The sequence below is a fragment of the Nannobrachium achirus genome (genome assembly GCF_963921795.1).
Source record: "Nannobrachium achirus genome assembly, chromosome: 24".
In the NCBI taxonomy this organism is placed as follows: domain Eukaryota; kingdom Metazoa; phylum Chordata; class Actinopteri; order Myctophiformes; family Myctophidae; genus Nannobrachium; species Nannobrachium achirus.
Window position 1 is genome coordinate 45,923,723 of NC_137831.1, and position 12,191 is coordinate 45,935,913.

At 42.1% G+C, this 12,191-nt stretch overlaps 1 protein-coding gene across 1 annotated transcript in view; it reads left to right on the top strand.

The window, feature by feature from the left end:
* Positions 1–226: 226 nt before the first annotated feature.
* The window catches only part of LOC308280331 (NLR family CARD domain-containing protein 3-like), a gene marked incomplete at both ends in the record, with an annotated part of 41,868 nt that continues 29,903 nt past the window's right edge, over positions 227–12,191 (top strand). The window contains 2 exons of the mRNA XM_080720593.1: positions 227–233; positions 1,461–2,169. Coding sequence (XP_080576719.1) covers positions 227–233; positions 1,461–2,169 — 716 coding nt within the window. The remainder of the gene's footprint in view (positions 234–1,460; positions 2,170–12,191) is intronic.

A 12,191-nucleotide genomic window follows, 5' to 3' on the forward strand; every position in this document is an offset into this window, starting at 1 on the left:
CATTGATCTCGTCCTCACACAACTGCGGCGGTTGTTCTGCCATAACCTCCGGAATTTAGCCAATCAGAATCCAGTATTTGAACATGTGACTAGAAAAAGTGGTATGCTTATATAGGCCTACTCACCACTATTTGAAGGAGACTCCACGCTCTGCTCTGCAAAATCATCCACTTGTATTTTTGTATGCCCTGCAGTTTCTTTGCCTCGTTCACTTTCTATTGACAGCATGGCCAGTCAGTCCAGTAGTCTCCTTTGTCCCAATGTGCTTCTCAAGTAGTTTTTAACCCTTTTCAATTTTGAGAATCACCGCTCGGCGGTTTATATGCATTTCCGCTCATGATTAAGCCATGCGTAAACAACGCATTGCTGAGGGCTAACTGTCTTGTGTTGATAAGTGCTTGATGATTAGCCTTATATTAAGACGCATTCTGCCGAGACTTTCGCATTCTGCCGTCGCCCCAATTCACAATGCGAAAGTCTCGGCAGAATGCGTCTTAATGTAAGGCTAATTGATGATGTAAGTGTGCAGCTGTTAATGATGATGAAAGTTTTAAATGGGCCCGCCTGCCCCACCTAGAGGCGGAGGACGCAAAGTGCGTCCAAATCCTATAATAAACTAAAGATCCATATGATCTGATCATCTGACGGCCGGGCCCCGTGGTTCGCGGGCCTATATGCGGCCGCTTACCCAGCTTAACCGGACGCTCCGCCCCTGAGCAGGGATATTCAACTAGCTAGAGGACAGAGGGACACCATTTAACTAGATGTTACAGCAGGGATATTCAACTAGCTAGCACAGACTCCTATCCTTCCTTCTTCTCAACAAGATCATCTGAGAATAATCTCTCTCTCTCTCTCTCTCTCGCTCTCTCTCTCTCAGATGACAGTGACAATGGAGAGACTTCAGGAAGCGCTGCAAATAGAAGAAAGGAAGGTAACCCGTTTTAGTTCATTTTAGGAGATTAAAACAAGGATTGACAACATTTTAACAGTGGGCTGCCATAGCTGAATAGGTAGAGAGGCCTTCTGCAATGAACACCAAAAAACCCTGTCATGACACTCAGAGCTTAGCTCAGCAGCAGGTGTTTATTCTTCTGCAATCACACTAAATGGACACATACTGTAGGAGACAGTATGTCAGCACGTTTGGACATCATAATATTTGAACGTTTGAACATCATCATAAGTCTCAATGAGAATCCGCAATCAGCTCACAGCACTGATGAAGTAGGCTAGTGATTTACAGTAAACACATCAACAGACAAAACGTTATTTAATGTTGAGATGGAATTTGCTAAATGCTTTTTAATCTGCAATATAATTTGAGATTTCAACTTTAGATTCAAATGTTACCTGTTTCATTATTACAGATTTGCTGGTGATAACAGAAGAGGATATAAAACTCTTCCAAACCAAGTTCCAAACAAATGTTGAGGACCCATTCACATGTTTACCTGAAGGGTCAGTCCAGCGGACAGATAGGAAGGACTTTGATTGCTACACATATCTAAGCATCCTACACCTGGACGACACAGAGATCAGCTGTGAGCATGAGGTCCGACAGATGGAGAGGAAGAAAGCATGGCAGGAGAGTGAAATGGTGATGAACGAAGCAGGGCAGGTGATCCAACTCAGTGACATCTATACACACCCATCAGGAAAAACCAAACGCATCAGAACAGTGATGACCATTGGTAATGCAGGAATCGGCAAAACCTTTCTCGTACACAAGCTTGTCTCTGACTGGGCAAAGGAAAAACATCAACATCCTCACCTCACATTTGTGTTCCAATTCCGCTACCTAAATGTACTGCATGGGCAAAGCTATACTTTGTCACAGCTAATTCACAAATGCATCGACGCAGCCAAATGCATCCCAGAAGAGGCTCTTAATGACATCTTCACCAAGCTGCAGAAGTCTGGAAACCCAAATTATAACAAGAGCCTCTTCAAACTTCTGTTTGTGTTTGATGGTTTAGACGAAACTGTTATTCCGCTGCACTTCGACACTAAGCCTAGCCATGTCTGTTCTGATGACTTCTCCAAACCCATCCCCCTGGAAGAGCTTCTCGTAAACCTCATGAACGGGAAACTGCTTCGCTGTGCTCGCATCTGGATAACAACCCGCCCTGCAGCAGCCAAACTTGTCCCTTCTCAGTTTGTTGACATGTTGATGGAGGTTAAAGGGTTCACTGATTCCAAAAAGGAGGAATTCTTCAGGAAGAGAATTAGTGATGAGAAGCTGGCAAACAGAATCATCTCACACATGAAGACATCAAAGAGCTTCAAAATCATGTGTGGAATCCCAGTCTTCTGTTCCTTGGCTGCCACCATTTTCCGTGACATGAGGAGAGACGAGACAGGACAGCTACCCACGACCCAGACTGAGATGTACAGCTACTTTGTTAACGTTCAGACAAAGAGAAACAAGAAGAAGTATGATGAGAATCATGATGTGAATCAGCAGCAGCTCATGGAGACGGAGGACAGGGAGCTTCTTCTGAAGCTGGGCAGGCTGGCGTTTGAACATCTGGAGAAAGGTAGAATAATTTTCTACCAAGAAGACCTGGAAGAGTGTGGTCTTAATGTGAAAGACGCCTCGCTGTACTCAGGACTATGCACAGAGATCTTCAAAGGAGAGAGTGTGAGCTTCCAGAGAACAGTCTACAGCTTTGTTCATCTGAGCATCCAGGAGTTTATGGCTGCAGTCTACCTGTTCCACTGTTTCACAAGGAAGAACATGGAGGTACTGAAGATGTTCCTGGGAAAAGAAAACATATTGGAGAAGATGCTACGGAGGCAGTGGATGGGAGAAGAAGAAGAAGAAGAAGAAGAAGAAGAAGAAGAAGAAGAAATGACTCTGGTATACTTCCTGTACAGAGTAATGAGAAAATCCCAGCAGAGTGAAAACGGACACCTGGACCTCTTTGTCCGCTTCCTTCATGGCCTCTTACTGGAGTCCAACCAGAGTCTGTTAGGAGGTCTACTGGTTCAGACAGACAACAGCCCAGAGAGCATCCAGAGAGTCATCAACAACCTGAAGGAGATGACCACTGGATATTACTCTCCTGAGAGAATGATCAACATCTTCCACTGTTTGATGGAGATGAACGACCACTCAGTATTTCAGGAGATCCAACAGTACCTGAAGTCAGGGGACAGATCAAAGCCACTATCTGAGTCTCAGTGTTCAGCTCTGGCCACAATGCTGCTGATGTCAGAGGATGTTCTGGAAGAGTTGGACCTGGACAAATACAACACATCAGAGGAGGGGCGAAGGAGATTGATCCCAGCTGTGAGGAACTGCAGAAAGGCTCGGTTAGTATTCATGTGAATAGAAACATCCTATAGTCAATCTACCAACAACATTAGAAATTAAAGTTGTCATTCTGTGCTGTTAAGGATGTTATCTATTCCACACTATACTCCGCTAAATATTGATAATCTCTAATTTAATCTGAATTTACAGACTTGGTGGCTGTAACCTCAAACAGACAGAGGTTGAAGTTGTGGCTTCAGCTCTCAGCTCTAATCCTTCCCATTTGAGAGAATTGGACCTCAGTAAAAACAACGTGCAGGACTCAGGACTACTGGAGCTGGTCTGTGAAGGACTGAAGAGTCTGCACTGTAGGCTGGAGATTCTACGGTAAGATGCATTAACTGGTTTATTTTGATCACTTCTGTTTTATTATGTAGTGTATTATGTGAATATAATATGAATGCTGTGGTGAGAATGTATTTATAAGCTTGAAATCATGGTTACCCAAGCCTATGCGGATTTCTTGTTCACCAACACTGAGACTGTAGGTGCCTGTTTCATGTAATCAATTCCCAACAAATCCCCAAAGCTGTTGTTTTGGGGAGTGCTGGTTTCAAACCTTCTGTGATGGCTGGTGAGACGCTCCCAGCGAAACATACATATATACTTCACCCCGCAACTGTATTCCACGCCAAGAACAGATGACATACAAGCTCACAACCCCATCACGAATGTGACTGTTGTGAGCTTGGAGGTCTGCTATTTCCGTCCGTATATGTATGTAAATCCATATATGTATATGGATATATATTAAAAAAGGATACAATAAATAAAATGTCCAGATACAGTATGGGCATTCCCAGATGATGCCCTGTTAGGGTACCCCTTATGCCCATATATGGAGATCCCCAGGCATCAAACCCAGGCCCTAACTCGCCACGGCCCTGCTAGGCTTTACTAATTAACATATGTTTTATGCCCATATATGGAGATCTCTGTCCCAATGTCATCAATATTAAGGACATATCTGGGAATGCCCATATTTGGTAATGTCCATATATGGGCATGTTTTGACATAACATTGTTAAAACATTCTTCGGTTAGTTTCTTTTGCCTCCGACCATACTGGTTCTTATCAGTGTGACGTTGTCTGTAAATGCCTGCCTGAATAGACGTTAAAATGACCCCAAACGTGTTTCAAAGTGTAATATCCCTTTAAGGCAAATGTACAGGTTACTTCGTCATACAACGGGATTGCCCACCTAGCTGATCTACAAGATCACAACCAGTTGAGGATGCAACGCTTGTGAGCTTGTAGATCGGCTATTTTAGACCTGCCCATTTTTCTTTTTTTTTGGGGGGGGGGGGGGGGGGGGGGGGGTCCCCAAATGATTAGCTTAATGTGCAACATTGTTTTCTCACTCAACAGTAAACAAACCAACATACAGTATAAGTGTACAGGATATCTGCTAATTTATAAATGTTCAATTTAATGACTCAAGACCTTTTTTTAAACCAAATTGGTCAAAATGTCAAATATTACGAAAGAAAGAAGCAAACATTGTTAAAATAGCCGACCTACAAGCTCACTGCGAGGCATTGTTCCAAGTGCTTGTCAGGGTGGGGGTCCCCAGTTCAAATATGATTATTTTGGGGGGTCAGGGTTTGGTTTGTTTTAATCAAACTAAAGCATCCAGGTGTGAAGGCACCATAAGTGGGACAAGAGTCTTTATTTCTTTCTTATTTTTTGTATCTATCTATCTATCTATCTATCTATCTATCTATCTATCTATCTAGATAGATAGATAGATAGATAGATAGATAGATAGATACCCTGACAGTCCATCACAGCCTGGTCCTTATATAGATGGCTCTAAACAGATTGTCTATTTATTTATTCATTCATTCATTCATTCAAATCAATCAATCAATCTGGTGTTTCATTCTTCATTCAGACTTGTTCACTGCTACTTGTCAGAGAGATGCTGTGAACTTCTGGTCTCAGCTGTAAGCTCTAATCCCTCCCTAAGAGAGCTGGACCTGAGCTCCAACATGATGGTGAATGTTCCAGTCCTGGAGAACTGCAAGTGAGTAGACTTGACTTGGGCTGTGTCCATGTTTGTGCAGTGTTTCCCTTGTGTGTCCCTTAACAGTGTATTCACTCTGACACAAAGTCACACAAAGATATGTGTGTATTTAGTTATCAGATTGAACAAAATGTGTTTTTCCTCACTGTATTTCCTCACTGAAGTGTTTGTAAAATTGGATCTGACCATAAAATGGACCTGGGGAAAATGGACCCGAACTGTGTCCAATGCTATATTATGCTTATTTTTCACTATTATAGACACTGGACAGAGCGCAGCGCACCTCGCCAGCCTCTCCGAGAGGCGAGCCATCAACGGAGGGTTGCGTGCGTGCGTCATGCAGAAAAGTTTGATTTTGAGCTCAGTCCCCAGCTCAGCAATCAGCGTGACATCCACAATAAACACAAACCTGTCCAGTGACAGTCCAGTGTTACTGTCCAGTCAGTGTCCACAGCCCGCATCACTAAACCTTCCTCCTTGGCAGATTGGCTGCGCTGCGGGACTCATTCAATATGCGAGAATATCATATGGATTTGCGAGCGTTAAAAATTTACAATGCATGTCTCATTAAAAACAATATACATTTTAACGTTGAAGGGTTAGGCCTAGGCCCTACACAGTATACTTTTTAAATCTCGGGTCCTCTCGGATCCTTACGGGTAAATGCATTTTGGAATGCCCCAAACAGACCTGTGGCAATTAGACCCTACCCTACCCTGTACCGAGGCACACGTCAATATTTTAGACACAAACCGGCTCGGTTCTCAGTTTGGGGACTCAGGTCCTGGAAGACCCGTGCTACCCTCTACTGTACAGCCTTTGCCAATTTGTGTAGCCACTATTACGGTTTGATTTGCACAGTGTACAGTTTTGCAAAGTGTAAATAGACACTTTAGTTAGTAGATAATGAGAGGAGAAACACTGTAGTGTCAGCTAGTGGAAATGTTGTGTTAGAGTTAGACATTGATGCATTGTTGTTCTACTTCCTACAGAGTGAAACATGGAGGAGAAGATTGGCTTAATCCTCAACTCATTACCAGATGTGAGTATATCTGTCTGTCTGTGTCAATATTACACATTATACATTAACATTTTATACACTGTTGTATACTTGGTTGGCTCCTCTCTAGATGCTGTTCTGAAAGCTCTTCAGTAGAGCTTCCAGGGAATTCAGGCAGGTTTCTCTGCTCTTGGCCTGGTCCTTAAAGGGCCACTTCACCTCTGGTACAACCAGATCTTATTGTATTGTTGTTTGGGACACAATCAACACAATCCTGAGTTATTTTTTGGGTTAGGGTTACAGATTGAATACAAAAAATAACTCAGGATTGTGTTGATTGTGTCCCAAACAACAATAAAATAAGATCTAGTTGTCCAAGAGGTGAAGTGGCCCTTTAACACAACAAGACTAAGGTCATGTCATTTGACAGAAACAATGGGCCTCATTCACTAACCTGGTGGTAAATAGTGTGTATATCCTAATAGCATGTATATCCTGGTGGTAAATAGCCAATAGATCGTTTGACATATGTGTGTGTGTACGTGTGTGTGTGTGTGTGTGTGTGTGTGTGTGTGTGTGTGTGTGTGTGTGTGTGTGTGTGTGTGTGTGTGTGTGTGTGTGTGTGTGTTTGTGTGTGTGTGTGTGTGTGTGTGTGTGTGTGTGTGTGTGTGTGTGTTGAGGCACACAGATCATTCATTTCAGGTTTGGCAGTAATATTGAAATAGTTTTTGAAGAATAATGCATTCTAATAACATATATTTGAGGCCTTTAAGTCTGTTCCGAGCAGACGTGAGTTTGACAGTCAAATAAAGATGGATGAATCAGAGTGAAGGTGAATCAGACATATACACTTAAGTACAAAATATGTGCAGACTTGAGCTTGAGTTGTGCAACTCCTCACGCTGTGTGTTTGTAGATCGTCAATATTTAAAATGAAGCCGATCTACAAGCTCACATGTCAAATTCACCCTTTGTCAGCCTTCTGATTGGTCCCTGGTTGACCAACCAGCAGGCTCTTTCTGCCTTGTCCCGCCTTGGTTCTGCCTTTTTTATGTTGAATTTGCAAAAACATCATTTAAAAACATGCCCAGTCACTATACTGTACCCGAGAGGCTCCTTTTTACTGAAACCAAGTTTAAAATAAGAATTGAACACACAAAATAACAATAAGAAGCAACTGAATTCCAATGGTAGTGGATGGAGAGAAAAGACTTTTGTCCCACCAAGACACAGCAACCAATGGGTGCGAAGAGGGGCGGGACAACGGGCGGGACTTGACAAAGGGTGAATTTTGACACATTGTGGTTCAGCTATATTTGAAACAAAACATATTTGATCTACCAACTCACAACAAGTGACAGGTTGTGAGCTTGTAGATCAGCAATATTAGAAAGAGCAACAATCATAACAAATATAAAAAGAGACAAACTCACAATACGTTGCATCATGACGTGTGGTGAGCTTTAATAAGGGTTAGGGTTTGCTGATCTACAAGCTCACAACTTGTCACTTTGTGACAGGTAGTAGATCTCAAAAGATATAGCTGCAAGTAGCAAAGCCAGGAAAAAGTAGGAAAGGAAAAAAGCAGCGGAAAAAAGCAGGAAAAGCAAGAGTGGGAAAAGAAATCAAAGCAAAACTAGAAGCAGTGTTCCTCCGAGAACAGGTCTCCGGCAGGTCAGGTAGGTTTTTTTGGCCTCCTGGTGGTGCTATAATAGGCCAATGTGAAAAGGGTGCCTCATGTTCTTGGGCCTTTCACGGCAATCGGACCCTACATGCATGATTTGAAGCATTTTGTTCCAAAAATGTGTCATGCAAAAGTTGACCAGCTGGTGGTGCTATAACAGGCCAATGTGAGAGGGTTGCCATCTGTTCCTTGACTTAGTGGGAATATTATTTTTGTGTGTGCACTTCATAGGGATGTTAGATAAAGGTCCTTAGTCAAATTGGCCTCTACACAACATGTATGCAAAAGACTGTATATATATGCAACAGACATAAAATACTGTGATTTCCTTCTCACATCAATTAATTGACCATTAATTATTCACCTGGACCTGGACAGTTTATGATGCTGTACATGATATCATTGTAATCCTTGGCCATCACAACATAGGTGTAAACATCACATACCAGTATTGGCCCGAATATAGGACGAATGTTGAAGACAACATATTATATATTATACATATTTTAAGTTAGTTATAAAGAAAAACGTTTTCATTGTAAAAGGGAGCAGGGAAAGGTCCTGAAAGATACATTACGTATCGATCTCTCCGGTGAAAATGTCTAGTCCCCGATTATAATACAACCCCATATTTTGAGGATGTGTTTTATAGAATAGAATGTCGTCCTATATTCAGGCCAATACGTTTAAAATGTGTGGGTGTGTGCGTCGTCCACGTGCGTTAGTACATTTGTGCATGTGTACATGCATGAGTGTGTACGTGTGGGAGTGCACTGTGTGTGTGTGTGTGGGAGTGCACTGTGTGTGTGTGTGTGTGTGTGTGTGTGTGTGTGTGTGTGTGTGTGTGTGTGTGTGTGTGTGTGTGTGTGTGTGTGTGTGTGTGTGTGTGTGTGTGTTGTGAGTCAGTTGTTGAATGATGTATTTAATGTTTACTTACTGTGTGTTTTTTCAAATCAGATTTCCAGCGTCTCGCTCTGGACACAAACACAGCACACAGCAACCTCTCCCTGTCTGAATACAACAGGAAGGTGACACTGGGACATGTTCAATATCCTGAACATACTGACAGGTTTGATCGACAGTGTCAGGTTCTGTGTACAGAGGGTCTGACTGGACGTAGTTACTGGGAGGTGGAGTGGAGTGGACAATTTCAGATAGCAGTGACTTACAGGGGAATCAGCAGGAAAGGATGGGGTGATGACTGTAGGCTTGGATACAATAGTATGTCCTGGAGTCTGAAATGTGATGGTCTTTATGGTCACAGTTACATTGTCATACACAATAGTAAGCAGACACGCCTTCCTGTTAAACCCTCTGAGGACTCCAACAGAGTAGCAGTGTATGTGGACTGTCCTGCTGGGACTCTGTCCTTCTACACAGTGTCCTCTGACTCACTGACACACCTGTACACCTTCCAGTACACATTCACTGAACCTCTCTATGCTGGGTTCTGGTTAGACTGGTCCTTCACCTCCTGTTCCTCAGTGTGTCTGTGTGAGCAGAGCAGAGTCTCTATGTGAGGGTGACATCAGGTCGCCATGATTACTCAACATGTTTGAGTGAGTGCAGGTTGTCATGGTTACCACTGTTGCCAGGATACTTTTAAGACTAGCCGAGTCTGACGTCATGGACTCCATATTTGGCCATGAGTGACTCATGGTGACATCACGGTGACATCATGATGATGATGTAATCAGCAGCACAGTGACAGTCACACATTACAGCTCCTCACGTTGTCATGACAACACCCCCATGTGTTTGACCTTTGACCCCAGACACCCATAAGACAAGATTTGTGTCATTTATTTTTTATAAAAAAACATGTTCTAAAATAGCAGATCTACAAGCTCACGACGCATCACATTACGGCACATTGTGAAATTGTAGATCTGCTATTTTCAAATAGCAAAATAATAAATGGTTAAAGTGGTTAAACATTGAGTTTGATGCCATTAATGTATACTTAATATTAGCTTAGGACCCCCTGGAACCCCCTCAAGGACCCTCGGGGGCCCCTGGACCCAGCTTTGAGAACCAGTAGTCTCTCATAAACAGTTTAAATACGTTAACCCCTATGAATTGGCTATTTGGAGAAAAAAATGCAGATCTACAAGCTCACAACATGAGCGATGCGACGTGTTGTCAGCTTGTAGATCTGTGTTTTATTTGTTTATTTTCAATATGTTTGAAATAATATTTCAAAAATTGTAACAACACAAATCTTGTGTAGGGGTCGTCCCTGTCACAAATATGTTCAAATGGGGGTCCGTGGTCAAATCCATATTAATGTCAAACTCTATACGGCAGGGGTCTTCAACAGGGGGTCCGCGACCCCCAGGGGGTCCGCGGAGGTACTGCAGGGGGTCCGCGAAATTATTTCTAAAAAAATAAAAAAATAAAAATAAAAAGATTTTAAAAAATGTTTTTTTTTTTTTTTCTTTTCATTTTTCACATTTAGGTAAAAAAAAAAAATCATGATTCTATCCATTTTGAATAGCTTGAATACATGATTACTATGCAATTGACAGATTGTTGATATTATTGACATTTGTTCTCAGTTAATAAGTAGAGATGGACATCGGTATCGGCCGGTATCGAAAATCGGCCGGTATTATATAAAATCGGCCTCAATCGGTGACCGGCCGGTCCTAACGTAATTTCCGGTTTTCCGCCGATCAAAAATGACACGCATTCGCAGTACGCAACATGTGGCTCAACGCGCGCTGACCAAAACAAAGCAGCAGCGAAGCTAACGCTAACAGACTCATGAAGAAAACATGTCGCAGATTTGGACTTATTTCACTGTGTGCCAGGATGATCCAAAACTCGCTCTTTGCATTGATATTACCCGTTCGCTCAAATAAATAACTCCATCTCATTACAGTACATCTGAACAAAAGCAACGATGCGAGCTGAACGGGGCTGTAGTGTTCCGTCTATCTCTCTCGCTCTTTCTCCCCGTCCCTCCCTCCCTCCACACACACACTCTGACTCTCACACCCACAACGAACAGCAGCTATGTGGCTGGCTGCGTGAGTTTAGTCGAAAACAGCTGATCTACAAGGCATACAAACTCACATCATGCTAAAGAACGGCCAGATTAATGCACACGCTTTATGTGCTGAAGCACAGGGCACCATGCTAAAAAGTAAAAGTGCTGAAATCTATAGCAAAGGCTGCCGAAGAAGCGCTAAAAATGTCCGTGAAGCGTCTATTTTATTTTCCGTGCGAATCGTCTATTTTACGTGCTATCAACAGTGATTTTCCGATGTTTCCTCCCTGTTGGTAGCCAGCCACACATATCCCAAATATTGCGCTACATAAATGCATGTAATCATGAGCAGCATGAGTGTCCACTGTAGCCTGCTTGTTTAGCGTCCTGTGCTAAGATAAACACTTCTCTGAGTCTGACACCCAATGTTGCCAGGTTTTGTTTTTGAGAGAGAAACAAGCAACCAGGGGGGTTGCTTGTTGATACTAATGACAGTATAAAAACAGAAAGGATTGCCAAGCCAATTTCACCAGCATATTAATAACAATGATAATAATAATAGTTAAATAGCACCAGCTTTCATTTTTCAAGTACAAACATTGCACTAGATTGAGTTCAAGTTTTATTTTCTTAAGTTAACTCAGTGCTGCTTAAAAAATTGTTGATTGTGACATTAAAAGTCAACTATTCCAGTGTTTAACTGGGGTACTACGAGTACCCCTGGTGATACCCAGAGGTACTGCATGGGATACTGAAGAAATTACATGGTAGAATACCAGCCAACTGAGATGTGTTTTTGAATTTTGTTGATCAGTTGATGATTGGTTGTTGATTACTAGTTATTGACATGAAAACTGACTGAATCTTATTGTCAGTGTTGAAAATAAATCTGCTCAGGATGCACTGTTTGAAACTCACTCCATTTCTTATTTGTGATGTTATATTGTTGAACAGGGGTGTTATGCATATAGCCTACCATAGTTGTGGTTTTAATTGCAGTTATATAAGTATAATGTTGTCTGGGAAAGGGAGTACTTGGATAAAAAAATCATGGAAAGGGTACTCAAGCCAAAAAATATATGGTGTATTGTATAATTATTGTTCTTTCTTAGATAGAAAATCGGTATCGGAAAAATCGGTATCGGCAGATCAGAATTTAATAAAACCGG